Source organism: Chelonia mydas, chromosome 1 (assembly GCF_015237465.2).
Source record: "Chelonia mydas isolate rCheMyd1 chromosome 1, rCheMyd1.pri.v2, whole genome shotgun sequence".
Taxonomy (NCBI): domain Eukaryota; kingdom Metazoa; phylum Chordata; order Testudines; family Cheloniidae; genus Chelonia; species Chelonia mydas.
The window spans coordinates 27990584-28016189 of record NC_057849.1 but is presented as its reverse complement, the minus strand read 5'-3'; the positions used below and the strand labels follow the sequence as shown (position 1 = coordinate 28016189).

The 25606-nt window shown below is 43.4% G+C and overlaps 1 protein-coding gene across 6 annotated transcripts in view; it reads right to left on the bottom strand.

Moving 5' to 3' along the window:
• HEPHL1 (hephaestin like 1) overlaps positions 1–25606 on the bottom strand; it is a 106252-nt gene that overhangs the window by 36178 nt on the left and 44468 nt on the right. For 4 of the 6 annotated variants that reach the window (XM_007059402.3, XM_043528963.1, XM_043528973.1 and 1 more), the window contains exons 12-18: positions 23447–23645; positions 20895–21034; positions 18580–18720; positions 9727–9833; positions 5942–6164; positions 4425–4564; positions 3437–3596 (exon numbers count right to left, since the gene is read on the bottom strand). In XM_007059402.3, the coding sequence (XP_007059464.3) occupies positions 3437–3596; positions 4425–4564; positions 5942–6164; positions 9727–9833; positions 18580–18720; positions 20895–21034; positions 23447–23645 (1110 nt within the window). The remainder of the gene's footprint in view (positions 1–3436; positions 3597–4424; positions 4565–5941; positions 6165–9726; positions 9834–18579; positions 18721–20894; positions 21035–23446; positions 23646–25606) is intronic. The other 2 variants (XM_043528981.1, XM_043528987.1) reach the window with 1 other exon arrangement.

The window sequence follows — 25606 nt, the reverse complement described above, 5'->3', positions numbered from 1 at the left end:
TGCTTAGTGGCCATTGATATTATTTGACTGTTCTTTTCTCCATTGTGTAATAAAAGAGCTAATTTAGACTTACTTGAGAGTCTTGTTACATGCTGTAGAACTGAAATCACTGATATCTAGGTCTAAGTATTAGATCTGCTTTGGGATAGTGTCTCTGATGCAAGAGACTGCTCAGTGTACAACAGCAGTGAGATTCCCCCACCAAGAACTGCAATCGTTGAGAGCTGTGTTAAGTGGTGGGCAGTGAAGACATTTTGGTGATGGCCAGCAGGGTAGCTGGTGGAGAGGTGCAGTGATTGGCAGAGTAGCTGGTGGAGAGGGCCAGAGCAGAGCCCTCCAGAGAGGCTTGGTGATTGAGCAGCTGGCAGGGAGAGGTGGTGAGTGAGTGCCTGAGCAGCAGAGCATGTAAAGTACCTCCTTGCCCTCCCACTCCAATCAGGGCAGGAGGTGAACTCTGCAGATGCACCTCTGAATTCTGAGCCTGCGCTGACCAAGGACAGCAACTGTGAGTGGGGTGCAGAGAAGGGATGGGCATGTTAAAGGGACTTTTGGGTTGTTGGACTTAAGAACCTGAGGGGAAAAGGACACTGCCCAACTTACTTGGGTTGGGTCTTTTGCTCATGGTCTATGTTTATGAAACCTGTTTGCGGTGTTTCCCCAATTTAATGCTGAGTTACTTACCTCCTTTTATTAAATTTTTTTTTGCTACACTCAGACTCTGTGCTTGCGAAAGAGGAAATATTGCCTCTTAGAGGCACCCAGGGCGTGGTGTGTAATTGTCCCAGGTCACTGGGTGGGGGCTCGAGACCGTTTTGTGTTGTATTGTTGAAAAGGAACCCCTAGATACTGAACCCAGCCCTTGTTGTTGCCAGCTCTGACTGGCAGAAGGTTTACACTTATAAACAGCAGAGATCTCTGTTGCATTAGTTCTGCATGCTTTCACTCAGATCAACAGAAGTTTCACACCCAGAATAAGTGCAAATTACAGAACGGATTCACACTGGACAGTGAAGGGGAATTTTGGCTTAACCCTTACAATTGCTATTGGCAAAATCCATTGTGTATTCCTCTGTCTCCTACAGAGGAGGGGTACAGGAGCCACTGAATGTGCTGTAGCAGCTGTGGAGCACCTGGTCAGGGGAGACTTTCTTTCCCAAGCCCCTGTGGACATTCCCAGAGCACAGTATCATTACCCCAGCTGTGGGCAGGATTTGCCCGATAAACATATTTCCATGTAAGAATGTGCCCCCTGAGAAGGGTTTATAAATTGTCTTTTTACCAGAAATGAAATGAAAATGTTCTCCGCGTGTAAGATTTCCAAATGACTTGATGGGAAAATCTCTCAAGCACAACATGAATTAAATGGGCTTGCTTTTGCATGAGCTGTGTACTCACAATTCCCACTGGAATCAATGGGCATTATTCACTGGCAGGACTGGGTCCAATGTCTGTATCTAATATTCTTCATCACCCTCCCCAGTTATTCCAGCTCACTTGCTATAGGTTTTTACTTCATTTTTTCTAATTTTCTTTTGTTTTAAGACAGCCTTTAAAGAGCAGACAGCTTTTCTTTAGGGCTATATTTTCAGAGAAGCTCAACACTAGAGATGGTTGGAAAATATTTGCTTTTTCCTCCTGTGGAAAGTTTTAAGTTTTGGGCAAGTAACTTGACACTAATTTGTCCCTGCACCAAAATATTTCAATTCTAAAATGCCCCTAGAGTGCCTCATGCCTGCTGGGCTACCTGGTTGGGCTACATCTTCCATGATGCACCTCGGTATCCCTTCTAGGTGAGGGGAGACGGTGCCTCATAAAAGTCACATTGCCATGGTACAATATGGTAGATGAAGTCTGGCAGGAAAACCAGGGTCACAGACAATGGGAGCATGAAGCAGCTGGCCTACAATTCCCATGAGGCAGTGCGGCAGCATTTCAGAATAAAAATATTTTTATGTTTGACTGAAAACAGGTGTTCAGTTTGTCAATAAAAAAAACGGAACTTTTCTATGTAAAACAGATACCTCGAAAAAAATTAATTTAGTCAAAACCCCAATTTTCCATAAAAAACAGTTTTGACAATAAATTTTCAGTCAGCCTAATCAACATACAACAGCTCCCCTTAGCAGCTAAATGTACCGTGTTCTATTGGTGTTTAAACAGGAAGCTCTCAGTCTAGCTACAACTCTAGGATCTCAGCATCTACTTAAGGATGATTCCAAAACTCAAAGCTGACGTACACAGTCAAATGGCAACTCTTCGCTGTGCTAACAGCCCAGGCCAACACTGGATGAACTTGTACCACACCTTATGAGAGCTTGAGCAGACTGACATTTAGGCTACATTTGCCAGGTATGAAGTCAACATTCCAGAACAATCACTTTGTGTCATAAGCTGTGACAATGATTTATAAAAATAGGCTATTAATGTGCGTAAAGAGGCGTTTAAAAGAGTATGACTTTAGAGCAGAAGTACAATGTACTGAAGCTGGGCCTCCTCCCATTTGACATAACGATAGTGCTGTGCATTTACAGGGATTCTCCTCAGAAAGGCTCAAAAGACTCCAGTTACTGAGGACCCGATTCTGCCAGCCTTATTCACAGGAGTCGTAACTTACTCTAACAATCCCCTGCTCTAATTAAAGAGCCACACTCAATCCAGTATAAAATACTCCCTAATTTTAAGGGCTGCAGTAATGCTTAAAATTGTCATGTGTCCATTAATTTTTGGTGCCTCTGTTTCTGGGACCCCAACTTGAGACACCTGGGTCCAGGTCCACAAAAGTATTTAAGCTCCTAGCTTCCACTGATTTCAATGGAAGTTAGGTATCTAAATACCTTTGTATATCTGGGCCCGGGTGCCTGATTTTAAGTGCTGAGCACCTACATCTTCAGCTGACTTCAATAGAAGCTGAGGAAGCTAACTGGGTTACCTTAGAGCTCAGTCTTAGATCTCACTTTTGCATGATCTAATAGATCTTGTTCATCTCTAATTTCTAACACTTTATGCGCCATATTCACTAGTTGCTTATCTGGTTTAGGCTAGCAGAAACTCTTGTGATAATCCCTGGTGGCAAGACTTGTTGCAGGAGCAGATTATGGTGACAGAAAGCAACTTCAGTTCCACCTACAGGAGATATAACAACAGCACAATCCCAAGAGTGGTTCCCTTCAAGCACTACCCATTCGAGGAGCTCTTGTGGATCTCCAAGAGGTTTAAAATCTGCAGAAAGCAGCGGTGATAACACTGCCTGTTCACACTGCAGTGTAGGTCTGCTCCCTGGAACCAGACATTGATGGAGCATGGAAGCATACAGTAATTTACATATCCCTACACTGGCAGTGCTGATCCAAGCCTTATGTTTCTTCCCATCTGCCATTTATCTGAACAGCTGTAATACCAGCGCACAGTCACGAAATGGCATTTTCAAATACTATACCTGATTTGCTGATGGTAAAAGTTGTCTCCATGCCAGCATGAATGTGGTCAGTTACGTGACAGTGCAGAAGCCATGTTCCAGGGTTATCTGCTATGAGTTCGATTGTTTGAAACGTCCCAGGGAAAAGGTCATACACATCTGCTCTGTGATCATTATCTGTCTGGGGCAGGACAAAACAGCACCATGAAGACTTCCATTACTACACCTGAAACAATGCATTCATGTTCTGACTAAACTAAGTTTTTTGGAGCAAGGCTGTCCTTGTTATGTGTTTGTACAGTGCCTAGCCCAATGAGGATGGGGCCCCGGAGCAATACAAATTAATACAAATGATTTCACGTGCTACATTAGCAATATCAATGATGCCTTAAAACACCACACAATGGTATTTGTTTTAAATCAAGCTCTTTAAATAGTTCTTTCAAGACATAAATACAGAACACGAGGCTTCACTGAACCCTAGAATAAGCAGGTAAAATTCCCACTGACTTCAATTTGTGTAAACCATCCTCTATTGTCCTGTAGTACATGCATACCTTAGCTATTGATATTCATTTATATTTTACCATACAAAGGCATACGAACCATGAGCTTTACAAAATTCTAACTAATTCTGCAGTATTCACATGCAAATCTCCCATTGACAACAATACGTGTATGTGTGTGTGTGCAAAGGCTGTGGGATCAGGCTAGAAGCTAGAAGTTTTTGCAAAAGTTTCCCATCAAAATGTAGAATCATAGAATATCAGGGTTGGAAGGGACCTCATGAGGTCATCTAGTCCAACCCCCTGCTCAAAGCAGAACCAATCCTCAAGTAAATCATCCCATCCAGGGCTTTGTCAAGCCTGACCTTAAAAACCTCTAAGGAAGGAGATTCCACCACTTCCCTAGGTAACCCATTCCAGTGCTTCACCACCCTCCTAGTGAAAAAGTTTTTCCTAATATCCAACCTAAACCTCCCACACTGCAAAGTAAAGATTTTACTAACCTTGAAGATGAAAGTCTCTGCATGGAAATGGACTGTATGGATATCGATTTCATTTCCCATTCCTATCAAGTACCAGTTTGTGTTTGCACCTTCTTTCATTGTTAGCCCATGGAGATTGTCATAGACCCTTCCATTAATTGCTGAAAGAAGTACAAAGTGAGAGTGATTCACACTACTGGACTAAATGTGTCGAATAAAGAGACAGAGTGCTGAGGGTGCTGAAGAGAAACACTTGTTCTTGCTTTCTCTTTGCAGAGACCAAGGACTGGGTTTTCCATTGCCATGAATCATTACTTACATCTGTGTGAAGTGCGTGAAAATGGGAAGTAAAATATTACCAAATCAGACTTCTACCCTCACTTAGGTCACTGGTAGTGTTTTACACCCACTTTTCACTCACTGGGCCTGATTCATAACTGCATTACTCCAGTTTTATACCAATGTAAGTCTATTTAAATCCAATGGAGTTATTCCAGCATAAAACAAAAAGAAAAGGAGTACTAGTGGCACCTTAGAGACTAACCAATTTATTTGAGCATAAGCTTTCATGAGCTACAGCTCACTTCATCGGATGCATAAAACAAGTAACAAAGTGGTGAATCAGGGTCACTTTGCAACAGTGCAAATGGCTGCACAAGAAACAAGAAGGTGGAGAATCAGACCCAGGTCTTTAAATGTGAAGGATTCCTAAAGTTGTTGTCCACATCTCAAAGGTTACAGGCAAAGAGACAGTTTGCGTTTCAATTTCAACACAGCACCATAAGCAGTTTTTTGCAACGCAGAAGGCAAGTTTTAACCTGTCTTAATATAAAGTGCTTAGTGAGTGGGCTTTGTGCAGGGGACCTACGTGGGGGATGTGGGGATGGAATCCCATTCCAACTGGGAGTAATGTGCAGAAACACAAACTTGGCTTTTCTATGGCTGCTACTACAGCATCCAGTCTGTTCTCTCCCCCACCCAGAGGTTTGGCTAGTCGGTTCTTGCCACTTGGCCCCCAGTTCCCAAACGTCATGATCATGCTGTTGCAAAGTGTGCCAACATGGAGCACAACTCTGCAATAACAGGAAGTTATGGAATGGCCTCTCCACATACACTGGTAGTTTGGCTGATTTTTCTGCCCCGTGCACTCTCACAAGGGTGGTGGAAGAGGATTTGGTCCTTAAATAAAAACTGCAAAACAAAGTTAACGAGTGACCCAAGACCAAGAATATATATCCTGAATGCTCCAGCTATCAGGGTCTTGAGCCATTCAGCACTAACTCTTAAGAAAACTTCTTTCAAAGTCCCCCAAAGTCTGCTGGATGATTCCAGGTTTGTTGACGCCCAGAATGCACCTTCATTCCTTAGTAGCCATCCAGCCCAATAATGACCTAGTCTACTCTGTTTGTGAAGACTGTACAGCAAGATTGTGCAATTGCAAGCCAATTTGACAGTTTTCTGAAAGGATTATATAAAAAAAAAAAGAATTCATTAGTCTCTTGGATAAACTGCTGCTACCACCAATGAAACCTACATACCATGCATGATGTTACCCTCCAGAAAGTCCTCGGTGTGATTAAAGTTATCAGGACACTTATGCAGATACTTTTCAATATTTTCATTCAAATACCAGGACTCATTTTCATCAAAGACCATGAACAGAAGAGCAAATTCACGATCAATCTCTCTCCTTAAACCCTTTTCATTTAGTATTCCTTTTCTGCAAATTACTAGCGGCCCAACCAAACCACTGTAAGTGTCCTGCAATTAGATTTTAAAAAAGACATTATACATAGTACATAACATTGCTATTAACTATAACATTGAGCTATGGTTAAATTAATAATTGTTGATAGTTCACATAACATAACTGAGAAATAAATAAAGATATAATATATATCAGTTAGAGCAGAACCTTATATTTTCCCATGGGATAAAGAAATGACTGACAATGACTATGCTTCCTGGAGTTCAGGCATTATATTTCACAGTCAGGACTGCAACATAGTTTTCTACTATAAACTCAAACTTCCAATTTATCTCTGTTTTATAAAACCTTTTAAATAATAGACATAAAAATAATTATTCCAACTCCAGGAGTTGTAATTGCCACCATCTTGTAAGAAGTAAATGAAAAATCTAGTTTCCATTCCTCACACCCAAAATGGATAATAAAATTTTCTACTACCCAGTTTTTTACTATCCAATTTTGTTTCAGTTCAATGTGCACATGGGAGGGCCAGGCAAGAATGCCTGGAGATATCTGCATGCGGAGCACACATCAGTTCAAAAGGATCAAAGCTCTCTCTACACTGCAATCAGAGGTGTGACTGCAGCACCCATAGACATTCCTGAGCTAGTGAACAGTAGTGAAACTGTGGCACCACACGCTGTACGAGCCCACCTGGGACACTGGGTACGTACTTGAGCCGCTAGCCTGTGCTGCTGTGGCTTCACTGCTATTGTTCTTTGAGCCAGTTAGCTGCAGTCACACTTCTGATTGTAGACACAGCCTAAGAGACAGAATTTCACAAGAGCATTGAGAGGTCCTGAGTCCTAAACCACTTCATCAAGGTGCCTAAATGGTGCCTAAGCTCTTCTGAAAATCCAAACCCTGCCATGCAACAGGGTCAAGGTGCTGAAAGGAGAATGGGGATCGTCTGCACCGGGAATCCAAATTTCCATCTGATTACTAATCAGTAAACCACAAGTCCTTCTTCCTCTTGGCTTCATGTATTCTGTGCATAGGCACTGACTCCATAGGTGCTCTGGGGCTGGAGCACCCATGGGAAAAATTAGTGGGTGCTCTGCACCCACCAGCAGCCAAGCTCTCCTCCTCCCTGCCCCACTTCCTCCTCTGCCTCCTTCCCTGAGCGCGCCGCATCCCCACTTCTCCGCCTACCTCCCAGCGCTTCCTGCCCGGCTGCTGCCAAACAGCTGTTTGGCTGCTCCGGGAGAGGAGCAGGAATGTGGTGCACTCAGGGAAGGAGGTGGGGAAGAGGCAGGGCTGGGACAGGGATTTGGGGAAGGAGTTGGAATAGGGGCAAGGAGGGGGCGGAGTTGGGATGGGGACTTTGGGGAAGGGGTTGGAATGGGGGAAGGGCCTCATGGAAGGGGTGGAGTCGGGGTGGGGCCAGGGGCAGGGGTGGGTCAAGCACCTACCCAGCAGGAGCAGAAGTCGGCGCGTATGATTCTGCGTGCTATTTATGCCTGTCTGTTGCTGTATTTAGTCGACTCAAAAGTTTAACATGGTAACAATGACTTTCTAAGTTTTAGATTTTCATGAAGTAAAGCAAAGTCCCACCTCCACCCAAACTGCCCTAAAGTTTTCCTTGAAAAGGACCAAATTCAGCCCTGATGTAACTCCCCTGATTTCAATGGACTGTACATGGGGACGAATTTGGCCTTACTCATGCATCATCAGTAAGGCTGCGAGTCTGTTACAGAGGTCACGGAAGTCACGGATTCCATGACTTTCTGTGACCTCGGTGACTTTTGCAGCAGCAGCAGTTTGGGTGTGTGGGAGGGGGCTCAGGGCTAGGGGCAGGAGGGTGCAGTGGGGCATTTACCTTGGGGTGGAGGGCTCCCACTGGCATGGCCCCGCAGCTCCTAGGTGGCGGAAGGGCCAGGGCGGGGCTCTGCACCGTGCGCTGCCCGTGCCCACAGGCCCTGTGCCCGCATTTCCCATTGGCTGCAGCTCCCGGCCAATGGGAGCTGTGGAAGCCGGCGCTTGCGCCCCTCCGCTGCCTAGGAACTGCAGGGACACGGAGCCAGGTATGGAGCCCCTGCCAGCCCCCCCCAACCCTCCCATCCAGCACGAGTGGGGTCCTTGGCCATGTTCCAGCCTCCCCCCAGTACCCACGGTACCTCCAGACCCTCCCCTCCTGAGCACCCGCCGCCCCCTGCCCAAGTTTTGGTCTCAGGTATTTTTAATAAAAGTCATGGATAGGTCACAGGCCATGAATTTTTGTTTACTGCCTGTGACCTGTCCATGACTTTTACTAAAAATACCTGTGACTAAAACATAGCCTTACTCATCAGCTGTCATCTTCAAAAGCATGAATTACCCAGTCCTTTAAACTCTTCCTCATGCCAGTAGTCCTCACACAAGTATCAGGGTGGATGTAGTCCACTCCCAATAATAGATGAGGAGGTGTCAATTCCAGGAGAGGCAAAGCTGCTTTTGTAATGAGCCAGCCACTCCCAGTCCCTATTCAGGCCCAAATTAATGGTGTTAAATTTGCAAATCAATTTTAGTTCCGCTATTTTATCAAGCATTGTTAAAACTACAATCCCCACCTGGGGAAGTGAGTAAACAGATTGACAGAGCGAGACGGGTACCCAGAAATCACCTACTACAGCACAGGCCCAACAAGGAAAATAACAGAACATCACTGGCCACCACGTACAGCCCCCAGCTAAAACCTCTCCAGCACATTATCAACGATCTACAACCTACCCTGGAAAATGATCCCTCACTCTCACAGACCTTGGGAGGCAGGCCAGTCCTCACTTACAGAGAGCCCCCCAACCTGAAGCAAATACTCACCAGCAACTACACACCACACCACAGAAACACTAACCCAGGAACCTATTCCTGTAGCAAATCTCATTGCCTGCTCTGTCCCCATATCTACTCCAGCAACATCAGAGGACCCAACCACATCAGTCACACCATCAGGGACTCATTCACCTGCACGTCTACTAATGTTATATATGCCATCATGTGCCAGCAATGCCCCTCTGCCATGTACATTGGCCAAACCAGACAGTCCCTACATAAAAGAATAAATAGACACAAATCGGACATCAGGAATGGTAATATACAAAAGCCAGTAGGAGAACACTTCAATCTTCCTGGACATTCTATAACAGATTTGAAAGTAGCTATACTTGAACAAAAAAACTTCAGAAACAGACTTCAAAGAGAAACAGCAGAACTAAAATTCATTTGAAAATTTAATACCATTAATTTGGGCCTGATTAGGGACTGGGAGTGGCTATTCGAGTGATCGAATTTGCCCTCTCAACATTGGTTCTCCACTTGTGAGGTAACTCCCTTCTCTTCATGTGTCAGTATAATAATGCCTGCATCTGTAATTTTCACTCCATGCATCTGAAGAAGTGGTTTTTTACCCACGAAAGCTTATGCCCAAATAAATCTTTTAATCTTTAAGGTGCCACCAGACTCCTTATTGTTTTTGTGGATCCAGACTAACACGGCTACCCCTGATACCTCACACAAGTAGTGAGTAAAGGATCCAGCCCCAGTTTAGGAAGCCATACATAAAATAACAACCTTTAGTTACTACTTCCCAGTTACCTTGACAAAATTCACTGTTGAATAATAAACCCAACTGATGCAGTTTGGATCAGAAGAACCCGGACCTGACCTTTCTGGGACATTCCATCTGTATGTATTTATTTCCCCTGAAACAGTAGAGAGAAAACAGTTTTACTAGTTTTGTAGGTGACAAATCTGAGGAATTGTCACAGATTGAAGTGTCATTAGAGGAGGTTTTGGAATTAATTGAGAAACTTAACAGTAACAAGTCACCGAGATCAGATGGCATTCACCCAAGAGTTCTGAAAGAACTCAAATGTGCAATTGCGGAACTATTAACTATGATTTGTAACCTGTCCTTTAAATCAGCTTCTGTACCCAATGACAGGAAGATAGCTAATATAACATCAATATTTAAAAAGGGCTCTAGAGGTGATCCCGGCAATTACAGATCGGTAAGTCTAACGTCAGTACCTGGCAAATTAGTTGAAAGAATAGTAAAGAATAAAATTGTCAGACACATAGAAGAACATAAATTGTTGGGCAAAAGTCAACATGGTTTCTGTAAAGGGAAATCACATCTTACTAATCTATTAGAGTTCTTTGAAGGGGTCAACAAACATGTGGACAAGGGGGATCCAGTAGACATGGTGTACTTAGATTTCCAGAAAGCCTTTGACAAGGTCCCTCACCAAGGCTCTTACATAAATTAAGTTGCCATGGGATAAGAGGGAAGATCCTTTCATGGACTGAGAACTGGTTAAAAGACAGGGAAGAAACGGTAGGAATAAATGGTAAATTTTCAGAATGGAGAGAGGGAACTAGTGGTGTTTTCTATGGGTCAGTCCTGGGACCAATCCCATTCAACTTGTTCATAAATGATCTGGAGAAAGGGGTAAACAGTGGGTGGCGAAGTTTGCAGACGATACTAAACTGCTCAAGATAGTTAAGACCAAAGCAGACTGTGAAGAACTTCAAAAAGATCTCTCAAAACTAAGTGATTGGGCAAGAAAATGGTAAATGAAATTCAATGTGGATAAATGTAAAGTAATGCACACTGGAAAAAATAACCCCAACTATACATACAATATGATGGGGGCTAATTTAGCTACAACTAATCAGGAAAGAGATCTTGGAGTCATCGAGGCTAGTTCTCTGAAGAAGTCCACGCAGCGTACAGCGGCAGTCAAAAAAGCGAACAGGATGTTAAGAATAATTAAAAAAGAGATAGAGAGTAAGACGGAGAATATCTTATTGCCCTTATATAAACCCATGGTACTCCCACTTCTTGAATACTGCGTACAGATGTGGTCTCCTCATCTCAAAAAATATATACTGGCATTAGAAAAAGTTCAGAGAAGGGCAACTAAAATGATTAGGGATTTGGAATGGGTCCCACATGGAGAGATTAAAGAGACTAGGACTTTTCATCTGGGAAAAGAGGAGACTAAGGGAGGATATGATAGAGGTATATAAAATCATGAGTGGTGTGGAGAAAGTGAATAAGGAAAAGTTATTTACTTGTTCCCATAATATAAGAACTAGGGGCCACCAAATGAAGTTAACAGGCAGCAGGTTTAAAACAAATAAAAGGAAGTTCTTCACACAGCACACAGTCAACCTGTGGAACTCCTTGCCCGAGGAGGTTGTGAAGGCTAGGACTATAACAGGGTTTAAAAGAGAACTGGATAAATTCATGGAGGTTAAGTCCATTAATGGCTATTAGCCAGGATGGGTAAGGAATGGTGTCCCTAGCCTCTGTTTGTCAGAGGGTGGAGATGGATGGCAGGAGAGAGATCACTTGATCATTACCTGTTAGGTTCACTCCCTCTGGGGCACCTGGCATTGGCCACTGTTGGCAGACAGGATACTGGGCTGGATGGACCTTTGGTCTGACCCAGTATGGCCATTCTTATGTTCTTACCAACAACTGTTGCATGTTATGAGTTTTTAAAATAGAATTCAGATCTTACGGTCTCATAATCAGAAATGTAAAGAACCAAATGTGCACCATATGCATTGAGGAGAAGCTGTGTTATAATAGGCTGAGGCCCACGAAAATAAACTCTGATAACGATGCTGAAAACATTTCTGTTTTTTATTAGAGGTTAGAGACAAACTGGAAGATTCTTATAAAGATTATGTAGCATGAAATGATCAAGAACTGTATTAGTATAAGATTAGTGTCTCCAGTTGTGTGTTGATCCCTGATTTTACAAAACAAAATAATTTGACTGAACTGTCTGTTGTGACCACATTAAATTCTCTATATTTTAAAAAATAATACAGCAGATTAATTATTTTCCTTATGTACTACTGCTTTTATTAATATTTTCTATTTGTGTTTTCACAGCGCCTAGGAGCTCTAGTCATGGACCAAGACCTGACTGTGCTAGATGCTGTACAAATACAGAATGAAAAGATGGTCCATGGCCCAGAGAGCTTACAATCCATGTATAAGACAAGAGACAACATATTAATACAGTAGAGAGATGGGGGAGTACTGGTCAGCATGTTAGGCTGTGGTCTCAGCACACCACAACGTCAAGATTATTAGTAGGCATCACAGCAAAGGACGGTTTTAAAGTTTAAAATGGGCAAGATTTATTTATAATATCTGTGTTTAGGGTATGGGCAAACAGAAACCCCATTTACTACTATGTTTAGTTGTATATACTGTTTTATAATATAAATGTATACTAAAAAATGGTGACTCTCAAATATGGCTCCGACCTTTGTGAATATCACACAAATGCTGCATTACCACTACTATTTTAAATTTATGGGACAAAACCTTGCTGTTCATTACCGTATTGATTTATTTACTTATGCAGGGCAGACATGCCAAACCTGCAAAAAAAAAAAATGCAGAAATTGGGCTTGTTTTGGCTTAATTAGCTTGTGAGTTGCTTGTTGGCTAGTTTTTGGCTTGTAGCTTGTTTGGTTTGTAGCTTGTTGCTTCTTGTTTTTTTTAATTGGTTCCTGGCAAGCAGGGGAAAAAGGGGCGCAAACAGGGGCAAAGGGCAAGCAGGGACAAGGTGGGGAGAGAGTCAGGGGTGCACAGCGGGCCCACCACAGTCCCAGACTGCACGCCGGGAGGGGAGGGGGTAATCTAGTCACATAGAATGTTGGAGTATTTAGGGATTGGCTTGTTTTGGCCTGGTTTTGAAACGAGATTCGCTTGATTTTTGAATTGTTGTGAAAGTCGGGGTGCTTATTGACTGCGTGAAAGTTGGCAACTTTAGTTGGGGATTGTCCTGCTTTGAGCAGGGGGTTGGACTAGATGATCTACTGAGGTCCCTTCCCACCCGGATATATTCTAGGATTCTATGAACTGTGAATTGCAGGGCCAGGGAGGCTTTTAAAGGCACAACCCTGGACTTAGGAGAGGACATGGAACTACAGGTGCTCTGGCAAGCATTCTGCCCCCCCGGGACATGGGCAGGCAAAGTGCAGCCACTATTACAGTCTTTGTGGGGCACAGCATTATTCCTCTCCCTGGTTTGAGCCTGCTGGGTGGGCTGTTGGGGAGGGAGGGCATGGCCACAGCCCTGCCTCATCCACCCCTTTTTCCTTACCTTCCCACCCCACTTGGGATGCTGTGGGACTTACGGAGTGAGGAGTTTCTGTGCTACACTGAGCTCAGGAACGATTGTGCCCGTCACCCATGCAGGCCATGCAAGACCCTCCCCTCCCTCCCCTGCCCTGCACGCCTCTGCAAGGGCCAGGCACAGTCTAGTCCACATTTATTTCTCATGTGCAAGAATGTTGTTCAGCAACCCTTCAGTTCACATGGCCTGTGGGTAAGTCGCCTGTGCAGAACAGCAGGTAACATCCACAGTGAGACCAAATTAAAAGGCAACAAGTTTTAACGGATACTGTTTGGGACAATGCAGCCATATGCATGTCAGTACAATGCACGGGGTAGAAATGATGTGAGCCAGTCTCTACTGCTGCAAGCAGGGTCTACGTGAGCGCTCTCCTGACATCTAACGATGAGCTGGGGAAAAAGACTTCAGGAACAGTCTGTGTTTGCACAGGTTCTATGCTGACTCTGCCTAGGTCCTCAGCATGATAGCGCAGCTTTGCCAAAATGATCACTTTTGTCTGGTGCTATGTTACAAATCATTTTAGCAATGAGTACAGAGGTAGTAAAATATTGTTACCCTTACTGTATGGGTAAAGGGCAGCTGAACTGTGCTTAGCCTACCCTGATTGAGGGAGTCACCCTAAACTGAACCTCACATGCTAAGTAGAGGGTAGAAATGCCAAATCCCAGCCAGGAGGGAGGGGGTGGGGACAGTTGTTTGTATCTGGTGGTATGACTCTGCCCAAAGAGTTCTAGTGACCAATTAACCTTCCCCATCTCCAGTGGGTCTTCGCTAACCAAGGCCAGCCAACTGTGAGTGAGGTAGAGGAGAGTAATGTGTTAGACTTTCCCACCAGAGGGTAGGAAACTGAGGCAAAGGACACGTGCCCAACACACTGTGGGGTCGGGTTTTTGCTTAGAGCTGCATGCTTTTGAATGTGGTTGTGATGTTTTCCCAAACTAATGCTTGGTTTCCTTTCCCTTTTATTAAAAGTTCTCTTTTGACATATACAGACTCAGTGCTTGGAAGAGGGAAAGTATTGCGTCTTAGAAGCACCCATGGGTGGTGTTAAGTTTTCCCAGATAACCGGATAGGGGCTTGAGCAGGTTCTGCTTTGTATTGTTAAGAGGAACCCCTAGATATTGAACCTGGCCCTTGTTGTTGCCGAATCCATCTGGCAGAAGGGTTACACTGCAAAAGGGTTAAGAATCACAGGGAAATAGGTAATTAGGAATGACTGCAAACCCCTATGCTCCCCCACTGTCATGGGGAACCAAACCAATGGAAAGACAGAGACAAGGGGAAAAGTGGCTATAAAGGATATTGCCTCTCTCTGTAGTTCTCCCCCCAATATCCTTTCACCGACAAGAGTCAAGGAAAGATGTGAATGGAGGACCCTGCAACCATACACTTCAAGAGGCATGGTCCCCTGCTCCATAGATTAAAGTGATGGGCATTTTAGACTCTTTTTAGACATTTAACTCTAGGCTAATTTTCTTTAATTTTCTTTGTTTTTGAAAAATCAGAGTGTGGTGATCTGAATTAGGGTGACCATATGTCCTGATTTTACAGGGACAGTCCCAATATTCAGGGCCTTTTCTGATGTAGGCATCTGTTACCTCCCACCCCTGTCCAGATTTTTCACACTTGCTATCTGGTCACCTTAATCTGAATGCAAAGTTCAGGCTGAGATTTTAATCATCTAACAGTCATGAAAATCAGGGTTACCTTTCCTACAACTTTACTGTAACCCGACCCCAGTGTGCGCATTACAGGCATTACAACAAGGTCTATCATTATAACACTGCAATGCTGGACAACGTATATACTATCTAGCAAATAAGAGAACACAAAGGAATCATACAAAGGAGCTGCAATGTATTAAATAATAAACATGCAGCATTTGGAACCTCTGTATTATATGCATTTTTGTCAGCTGTGTGAAAGATAGAAATTCCATTCTGTGAAGGATTTTGAGATTTCAGAATTTGTTTTTGTTTTGATTTCGAACAACACATCAAAATTTCACAATTCTCCATGAAAGAAAATTCTGGGGAGGGAGAATCACATTGATCAAAACGTGTAGTTTAGTTTCAACTTTTATTATTATATTATAATATATAATACACCGTTTAAAAGACTGAAATAGCAAATGGTTTCAAAACAAAAAATTGAAACATTTCATTATGAAAATGTTGAAACGTCCTGGAACTTTTCCCCTTCCAATTTTTTTTCTGAAACAAAATTTTAGCAAAATCAACATGATTTCAGTTTTGATGGAACTGAATTTTCCGGTGGAAAACAGTTCTGCATAAGCTTTTTTAGCCAACTCTGAAGGAAGGTTCCATTTGTAATGTTGATGCACAAAGAAGCAGAGTTAATGTTGTTGGAAACCTTAACTCTGAATTTCTTGATTTTTTTAAAGTTATTAAAATCTCAGCCTTTGGCCAAATGCAGCACAGGTATAAACTCTACTGACTCCAGTTAATTTGGGCCTGCTTCTGCCTATTCAGAGTTTGGCCTTCTAAATTACATCACTGTTTCCATATATCACATAAAATGCCAATTGTAACCCCTTCTTTCAGGTAAACATCACGTTTGGGCAGTATTACTGATCTTGATTTTGCAGCCTTTACCTAGGCAAAACTCCTTGTGGCTTTGGGCCTACTCCAAAACTCACTGAAGTCAATGGGAAGTCTTTCTGTTGGCTTTGCTATGGATTAGGCCCTTAGGCCCTGATCGGATTCCTGTTTAAGTAAATGGAAAGACTCCTATTGATTTCAGTGGGAGTTGGATCAGGCCCTTATTGATTTCAGTTTGAGTTTGCCTGAGCATGGGATCAAACGAAAACGGAAATATATTGTATACCGATTCCCATATGTTCAAGAGATCTCTTCTGCTCGAGCCTGATAGAATAGTAAATATGGCAGGCGACCAGCTTGGCTTAATGGTGAAATCCTAGCGGATCTTAAACATAAAAAAGAAGCTTACAAGAAGTGGAAGGTTGGACATATGACCAGGGAAGAGTATAAAAATATTGCTCGGGCATGTAGGAATGAAATCAGGAGGGCCAAATCGCACCTGGAGCTGCAGCTAGCAAGAGATGTCAAGAGTAACAAGAAGGGTTTCTTCAGGTATGTTGGCAACAAGAAGAAAGCCAAGGAAAGTGTGGGCCCCTTACTGAATGAGGGAGGCAACCTAGTGTCAGAGGATGTGGAAAAAACTAATGTACTCAATGCTTTTTTTGCCTCTGTTTTCACTAACAAGGTCAGCTCCCAGACTGCTGCGCTGGGCATCACAAAATGGGGAAGAGATGGCCAGCCCTCTGTGGAGATAGAGGTGGTTAGGGACTATTTAGAAAAGCTGGACGTGCACAAGTCCATGGGGCCGGACGAGTTGCATCCGAGAGTGCTGAAGGAATTGGCGGCTGTGATTGCAGAGCCCTTGGCCGTTATCTTTGAAAACTCGTGGCGAACGGGGGAAGTCCCGGATGACTGGAAAAAGGCTAATGTAGTGCCAATCTTTAAAAAAGGGAAGAAGGAGGATCCTGGGAACTACAGGCCAGTCAGCCTCACCTCAGTCCCTGGAAAAATCATGGAGCAGGTCCTCAAAGAATCAATCCTGAAGCACTTACATGAGAGGAAAGTGATCAGGAACAGTCAGCATGGATTCACCAAGGGAAGGTCATGCCTGACTAATCTAATTGCCTTTTATGATGAGATTACTGGTTCTGTGGGTGAAGGGAAAGCAGTGGATGTATTGTTTCTTGACTTTAGCAAAGCTTTTGACACGGTCTCCCACAGTATTCTTGTCAGCAAGTTAAGGAAGTATGGGCTGGATGAATGCACTATAAGGTGGGTAGAAAGATGGCTAGATTGTCGGGCTCAACGGGTAGTGATCAATGGCTCCATGTCTAGTTGGCAGCCGGTGTCAAGTGGAGTGCCCCAGGGGTCGGTCCTGGGGCCGGTTTTGTTCAATATCTTCATAAATGATCTGGAGGATGGTGTGGATTGCACTCTCAGCAAATTTGCGGATGATACTAAACTGGGAGGAGTGGTAGATACGCTGGAGGGGAGGGATAGGATACAGAAGGACCTAGACAAATTGGAGGTTTGGGCCAAAAGAAATCTGATGAGGTTCAATAAGGATAAGTGCAGGGTCCTACACTTAGGATGGAAGAATCCAATGCACCGCTACAGACTAGGGACCGAATGGCTAGGCAGCAGTTCTGTGGAAAAGGACCTAGGGGTGACAGTGGACGAGAAGCTGGATATGAGTCAGCAGTGTGCCCTTGTTGCCAAGAAGGCCAATGGCATTTTGGGATGTATAAGTAGGGGCATAGCGAGCAGATCGAGGGACGTGATCGTTCCCCTCTATTCGACACTGGTGAGGCCTCATCTGGAGTACTGTGTCCAGTTTTGGGCCCCACACTACAAGAAGGATGTGGATAAATTGGAGAGAGTCCAGCGAAGGGCAACAAAAATGATTAGGGGTCTAGAGCACATGACTTATGAGGAGAGGCTGAGGGAGCTGGGATTGTTTAGTCTGCGGAAGAGAAGAATGAGGGGGGATTTGATAGCTGCTTTCAACTACCTGAAAGGGGGTTCCAAAGAGGATGGCTCTAGACTGTTCTCAATGGTAGCAGATGACAGAACGAGGAGTAATGGTCTCAAGTTGCAATGGGGGAGGTTTAGATTGGATATTAGGAAAAACTTTTTCACTAAGAGGGTGGTGAAACACTGGAATGCGTTACCTAGGGAGGTGGTAGAATCTCCTTCCTTAGAGGTTTTTAAGGTCAGGCTTGACAAAGCCCTGGCTGGGATGATTTAACTGGGAATTGGTCCTGCTTCGAGCAGGGGGTTGGACTAGATGACCTTCTGGGGTCCCTTCCAACCCTGATATTCTATGATTCTATGATTCTGATATCTATTGTTTTTATTGGGTAGAATTTTTAGTTCTGTGTGCCTAAAGTAAAGTTGCTAAATCTATGTTTAGGCACCTAATTTTAGAGTGTGAGCCATTGGTAGTATTAATTATTGTTTCTGAGTGTCCAGAAGTGTCTCAGAAACAAGTGAAGACAAAGTCCCTGCCCTAACAAGCTTACACAATCTAGAGCCTACTAATAATAAGAACCTAGCTAGACAGACACATAGACAGATAAATCTAGAATTTACTGTGCCCAAAAATATGCGTAGGTGTCAGAAAGTTTGAAAAAAGGAATGTCATTTGATTTTTAAAATGATTTCTTCATATAAGATTTAAGGAGCTCTTCTGTTGCTCAAGAATAAATGATCATACTTACCAGGCATAGTGATTAGCGTTCCAGGTCTTTCTCCACTACCCACTTCCTCTATGCCATGTGCAGTTATTGAATAGGGCCTGTTAGCTTTATTCTTAAATATAACCAGTATGGAGTCACCAACCTCTGCATGGATTAAGGGCCCTAAATGAAAACAACACACTATGGTGACTAATGTTGCTCTTTTAAAATAAAGAAAACTGGAGTTTGTCCAGAAGTCAGCTCAGAAATGGATATTTAATAATATTTTTTACAAGTTGTAGAATTTGCTAGCGTTTAACTTGGAAGCTTACTTTTGTGACATGTCTAGGGTGACCAGACAGCAAGTATGAAAAATCGGGACAGAATGTGGGGGGTAATAGGTGCCCATATAAGAAAAAGCCCCAAATATTGGGACTGTCCCTATAAAATTGGGACATCTGGTCACCCTAGACTTGTCACTGCTGCTCATAATGAAAGTAAAGAGAAATCAGTGTAAATCCACATGCGAAATGCTGTGAGACCAAAGCTGTAAAGAGGAGTGCTAACAGGTAGTTAAGGATGAACAATCATTTCATAGGCTATGTCTATACTAGAGACCTTTCAGCAGCACAGGTGTACCGATGCAGCTGTAAGATCTCTCGTGTAGCCGCCCTATGCCAACAGGAGAGAGCTCTCCTGTCAACATAATTAAACCACACCCCTGAGCAACATAAGTTTTGCCAACATAAATGGTAGTGTAGACATGGCCTTAGGGAAACAATATTCTCCCTCAGAGCCCATCAGAAATGCTCAGATTCCATTAGCCTCCAAGGACAGACCATCAAAACAGGTCCCTAACCCCAGCAGATATGGGGTATCCCAAATATGGCCAGTCAAAAGTCAATTTTTTTTCCAGTGAGAAATGGTTGGGGGCCAGAGGGGGGCTTTGGGGATTTTTTAAACAAATGAAAATGTTAATGAAAAAATTTTCAGAAACTGAAAACTGATTATTTCTCATGGTTTAATAATTCAAACCTATTTTTGGTTTTCAATTTTTCTTTGGGGAAAAAAGGAAAGTTTCCATGAACCTTTAAAAAAAAAAAAAAAAGGAATTGTTTTCATTACTTTCCAAAATGTTCACAGAAAATCCATAGCATTTTATGACCAGCTCTAGCCTCACCCCTAAATCACAGGAGGTGTTGATCATTCCATAGGACTCAGGTAACATTTCCAATTCTCCAACCCCTAATCCCAATCCAAACACCTAACATCCAGTCCAACCTGCCTGCCCACAAGAACATCGCAAAAAAACCACTGTGCATATGAAGCTAAGGTGGATGCCGGAAATGTCTGTTTGTCCATCCTAGCTGGATGAACTTGTTACCAGGGACAGGCCCTGGGATAGTTTTATTAAATTTAGCACCCAAAAAACACCCCCCACACAATCTGCACGTGCCCAAATTGTGGCTGAGTCCAAATTCGGAGCATACCATACTCTTTTGTTGCAACCACACCCTGCTCCCATTGACCTGTTCAGCATATCTTCAATCTTTAAAGGGATAGGTAAATCTTAAACCTGGCACTCTTATATGTGCTACATACTTCCAACAAACTGCTTCCTGTTTGACAAAACCTGTCTTTACAATCACATGATCGTTCCCCTCTATTCGACATCGGTGAGGCCTCATCTGGAGTACTGTGTCCAGTTTTGGGCCCCACACTACAAGAAGGATGTGGAAAAATTGGAAAGCATCCAGCAGAGAGCAACAAAAATTATTAGGGGACTGGAACACATGATTTATGAAACTGGGATTATTTAGTCTGCAGAAGAGAAGAATGAGGGGGGGGATTTGATAGCTGCTTGCAACTACCTGAAAGGGGGTTCCAAAGAGGATGGATCGAGACTATTCTCAGAGGTAGCAAATGACAGAACAAGGAGTAATGGTCTCAAGTTGCAGAGGGGGAGGTTTAGGTTGGATATTAGGAAAAACTCTCTCACTAAGAGGGTGGTTAAGCACTGGAATGCGTTATCTAGGGAGGTGGTGGAATCTCCTTCCTTTGAGGTTTTTACGGTCAGGCTTGACAAAGCCCTGGCTGGGATGATTTAATTGGGGATTGGTCCTGCTTTGAGCAGGGGGTTGGACTAGATGACCTCCTGAGGTCCCTTCCAACCCTGATATTCTATGATTCTATCATTCAAATCTGTGCAAAAATGTGTGAAAAACCACTGAAAAATCTGGGACCGATCCAAGTGTTCATCGTTTCCTTCTACAACAAAACTGACACAACCTGTTTGGTTTTGGAAAGAGATGCTCTCTTGCATTTGGTATACTTTGTGAGTTATAAGAGCTACTTGCCTAGGATTGCTAAGTGTTCCTCGTGTGCTGATCTCACTTTGTGCTCTGTAAATTCTCCATTTGTGTACTCTCTGTAAACCACCTTCTTGTATTTTGAACCAATCCGATCTTCACCTGGGCTTACAAAAATTTTCCCGTAACTGCAAATTAAAAAAGACAAAAGTTAAAAGTGCAAAACTATTTAACTATCTAAAGTGCTAATGAAAGATTTGCTTTATTACTACTTGCTGGGGAACACCTCTTTAGCATTCAGTTTAAGGCTTTTACATCTTACGTGTGACAGATGTGTGAATACCTTCATATTCATCACTGTGACCATTTGGGCTTAACAGCAACAGTAAGGTGATAACTCAGAGCCTTTTACTGCAGTAGCTTTACCTAAACGAAATATGGCCAGTCAAAACCAGTATTGGAGCCTGACACACACACAATGAGCAGTTCTGATTCTATCCATAAGAGGGCAGTGATACACACTAGCCACTGATGTGTTTTAATATATGTTACACATTTCTGGCTCTGACCATAATGCCAGTATGTATGAGATTCTCCTTTTGGGAATACCAATCATCTAGTCCTCCTACTCCAGGTTTACATAATCACACTGCTTCTCTCCCCCACCCCAACCCAGCATCTTGGACTACACACTAGAAAAAGAGTGGATTGGTCAGTAGGGGGCACTCAAAAACAAACTAGATTAGGGAGCATTGGCCTTTCATTACAATGTCACCTTCAAGGTGCACTCTGGGAGGGGAGTCTCTAGGTTGGCTCACATGTGCCAAGGGTGGAGCGGACATTGTTTTAATCAAATTCCTTGTTAGGAGAAAGTGCCTCTTTCTGGGATTCTTCCACATGGTTACATGACATACTGCCAATGGTTCTCAATAACTCTATCTTTGTTGGCTCCTTTGTACTCCTCACTTTTTTTTTTTTTTAAACGGGTACATTTTGCCAGACTGGCACATATTTCTGAAGTGATTTGTCTTTTTGAAGTTGCCAGGTTCAAACTCCCTTATGTTCTTTGGAGGCTTGGAAGTAAATGGGCACTGCACATAGATGCCTCAGAAATTCCTTGCAGAGTCCAAGTTTCCCTAGAACAGCACAGTTCAGGAGAACAGTTAAAAAAATGGCTTGGCTGTGGCTATACTGGAAGCCCAAACTGTGTTTTAACTATGTGGGGGGCTACTGTGCTGCAACCAGGGGTTGATTTTCCATAGACCTGAGCTACTTCATCTTCAATAAGGTCTTGTTCCTAGCAGTGGCTGAGTGACTCAGACTTAATTGGGAGTTGAGAGTGCTCAGAATCTTGCAGGATCGAGCTCTAAGGTCCTGATCCAAAGCCACCTGATGTCAACAGGAGTCCTTCTATTAACTATAATGGTAACTGAATCAGGCCTTAAATGAGCCAGTAAAATCATCAGATTTGCCTGAATTCTCGTACTTTGTAGTTCTAGTCCTGTGGCAGACTAACTTATCTGTCCAAGAATATAAAGAACTGGGTAAAGCAAAATACTTATTGCTGGCAAAACTAGCTTAAAAATTTTTTTTTTAAAGTTTGTGGAAAAGGTAAATACTTTTCTTATCCCTAAATATAAGAAAAAATGGAGAGACAAGGTGGGTGGACCAGTAAAAGATATTATCTCCCCACTGTATTTTCCACTGAATGCATCCGATGAAGTGAGCGGTAGCTCACGAAAGCTTATGCTCAAATAAATTTGTTAGTCTCTAAGGTGCCACAAGTACTCCTTTTCAATAACTAGAGTTCAGGCTGGTGCTGCCCCTATAATGGGGTGAAACAATACCCTGGATCCACCCCTTTGCTACCTCAGCCCCACATTTTGGGAAAGTTCAGATAAGGATCTGAACGCTGTGTCCCAACTCCAAGTTATAACGCACTACAGTATTAAACTCAAAGTGATGATATCCTATTTAGCCACCAGATGCCACCGTTACACCCTTTGGTCTGTGTTTGTCTATCTGTAGCCCAACAGAAAGGGCTCAGGAAGCAGGGGAAAGGGCACTGGAAAGAGAAATCCAAGGCCAAAACATTGCCAGGGAATCCAAAACCTCAGCAGCACCAGCTCACAGGGGAATGTCAGCCAGAGAACCGAGCTGTAATTTAAAATCTAAAAATATAGAACAACATTTTCAAAAGTGCCTAGCTGAATTAGGAGACCGAGTCCCATTTTCAAAAGTAATGTAGGTGCCTGACCCCTGTGGGAGCTAGGTGCCTCATACCTTTGAGGAGAGAAGCTAGGCACTTAATTCCCTTTGATGATCTGGGTCTTAGGAGCCTCCATGCCTCTGACTTTCAATGAGACCTAGATTCTTAAGTCACTTAAGCACTTTTGAAATTTTTACCCAGAAACCACATTATTCAGTAAGAAATAAACATATTATAATTTCTTTGCAGAAAATACCTGCTTTAGCAAACATCTAACACATTCCAAAAGTATTAGCTAGCTTTTCTGAAACCCAAAACACATTTAGGTTTTGCCATAAGAGCACGTATGAATACCCATGAATACAGTTTGCTGTTAATTGGACTTCAGTACCTTGCATCTTTGCCACTCAGAGCCCAGGTCTTATTAGGTGCATAATCCCATTCCAGTTCTTCCGCAGCAACGTAATATGTTCTCATGGTTCCATAGGGCTGCCCCGGGCGAGCTGTACTGCTACACCTATTCACTTCATACATCTGTTTCATTCCAGCCACAAAGTGATCAAATGTTCTGCAAACCACTTTAAAAATGCCTGCAAGGGAAAGCACTGGGGATTTATATAAAGGATAAAATGACAGGATTAAAGATAAAACCCCATTCCTCATACTTTAGTAACCTGTCCCCAAAGCAAACTAGATCTGCTTTCGCACTGAGAGCCACGCAGCCAGACACTTGTTCTCACACAGAGCCCCACTGAGATAAGCAGAGATCCTCACAGGTGCAGCTGTACGCCCATGTGGTTTCCAGGACATTCAGTGAAATGGACATACACCACTTTTCTCCTTTTGCCATTTACAAACTATGGTCTTGATCCTGCAATGTAAGTCTTTTCAGGATCAATGGGAGCATTCATTCACTGGTATGTAATGACCAAAACGTGACCACTGACATAAATGTATCCATGAGAAAGCAAGTAACTTTGCTACCTCATGAGAGCTGACATAATCTTCTCTAGAAATCCCTAAACATCATCCTTGATTTTTTCTCATTTAAACCTGGATAAGCTCTCTTAGCTGAGGGAGTACTGATTTATGGTCAACTGTCAATAAGATGGCTGGCCTTTTGAAATGAGCTGGCCAGCAAACCCTCACTACCCTTAAGTACCATCCAGGTAGCTGTGTTATCTATGGGTATCACACTTCCAACTGCAGAGTTTCAGGAGTAACATCATTTTTCTAATACTACAGTGCCATTTCTTTTCCTGCCGATGTTCCTTCAAAGAATATAACGGGGATAGTAGGGCATCCTACCCACTTTGTTAGGTGGGATCAGGCAGCAAATCCAATTGCAGGCTGCTGAACACCACTTTGCTGAGAGATAATGGACTCTTGCTTAGAAGTTTCGGCTCCATTTTAGTTGGCGTTCAGCTTCTGCTGATGTTGGATTGTGTTTTAGGCACCTATCCAGTGCCAGAGCTTTAATGTTATTACCTGATCAACTGTGCAGCTGTGAAGTCATTGATCAAATAGTAAAGTTAGGAACAAGAACATAGCACCCTTTTAACGAAGAGTCTCAAAGTGCTTTGCAAACATCAATACTTGTATTAACAGACAGATTGCACTGTGAAGGCCCAGCCCAGAAGAGTGGCTAGGGCAGAGCAGTCTTGCCCCAGGGAACGTTCTGGAAGGCACTGTGCCACAATGACTCCCAGAGCTCCTGAGAGCACAGCTGTTGTGCCATTCCTCAGGGCTTGTCTACACTACAGGTTATGTCAGTGTAATTTATGTTGCTCAGCAGTGTGAATAAGCCACCCCTAGCGACATCAGTGACACTGACCTTAGCGCTGGTGTGGACAGCGCTAAGTCAGCAGGAGAGTTTCTCCCACAGACATAGCTACTGCCTCTCACCGAGGTGGTTTTATTATGCTGACGGAAGAGCTCTCTCCTGTCAGCAGGGAGTGTCTTCAATGCAGCTGCGCTGTTGTAGTGCTTCTAGTATAGACTAGCCCTTAGAGTGTAAACTCTTCAGGGAAGGGACGACTCTTACTAGGTGTTTGTACAGCACCTGGCATAATGTGCCCTGATCTGACTGGGAATTACTGCAATACATAGGGGCCTGTTGTGCCACCCACATATTCACCAGCATGAATAAGGAATGAATGCTTGAGCCTATACTAAATAGGAGGGTGCAGCATTTGATCGTCCCCACTGGCAAGTGCAAAGAGAATTAGGTGAAGCCATGACTCCTCTTTGTCCTTCCTAGAGAGGTTCCCACCCACAGGGGCCTAGCTCTGAGCAGCTTTTGCTCTCGGGGCTTACAAGGACAGTGGTGGCTTCCCATAAAATGTGTGAAAGATGGGCAAGGCTTCTTGTATCCTCCTTCTTGTGCACCCAAGCAGAGGCTGACCACAATCTGGCTCTGAATAATTACATCTTGCAATACCCATGTGAGGTAGGTAAATGTTTTCACATCCATTTGTTGCTGGGCAAGCTGAGGCACAGAGAAGTTAAGTGATGTATTCAAGACCAACTCAGTGGCTCAGTGGTCGAGCCA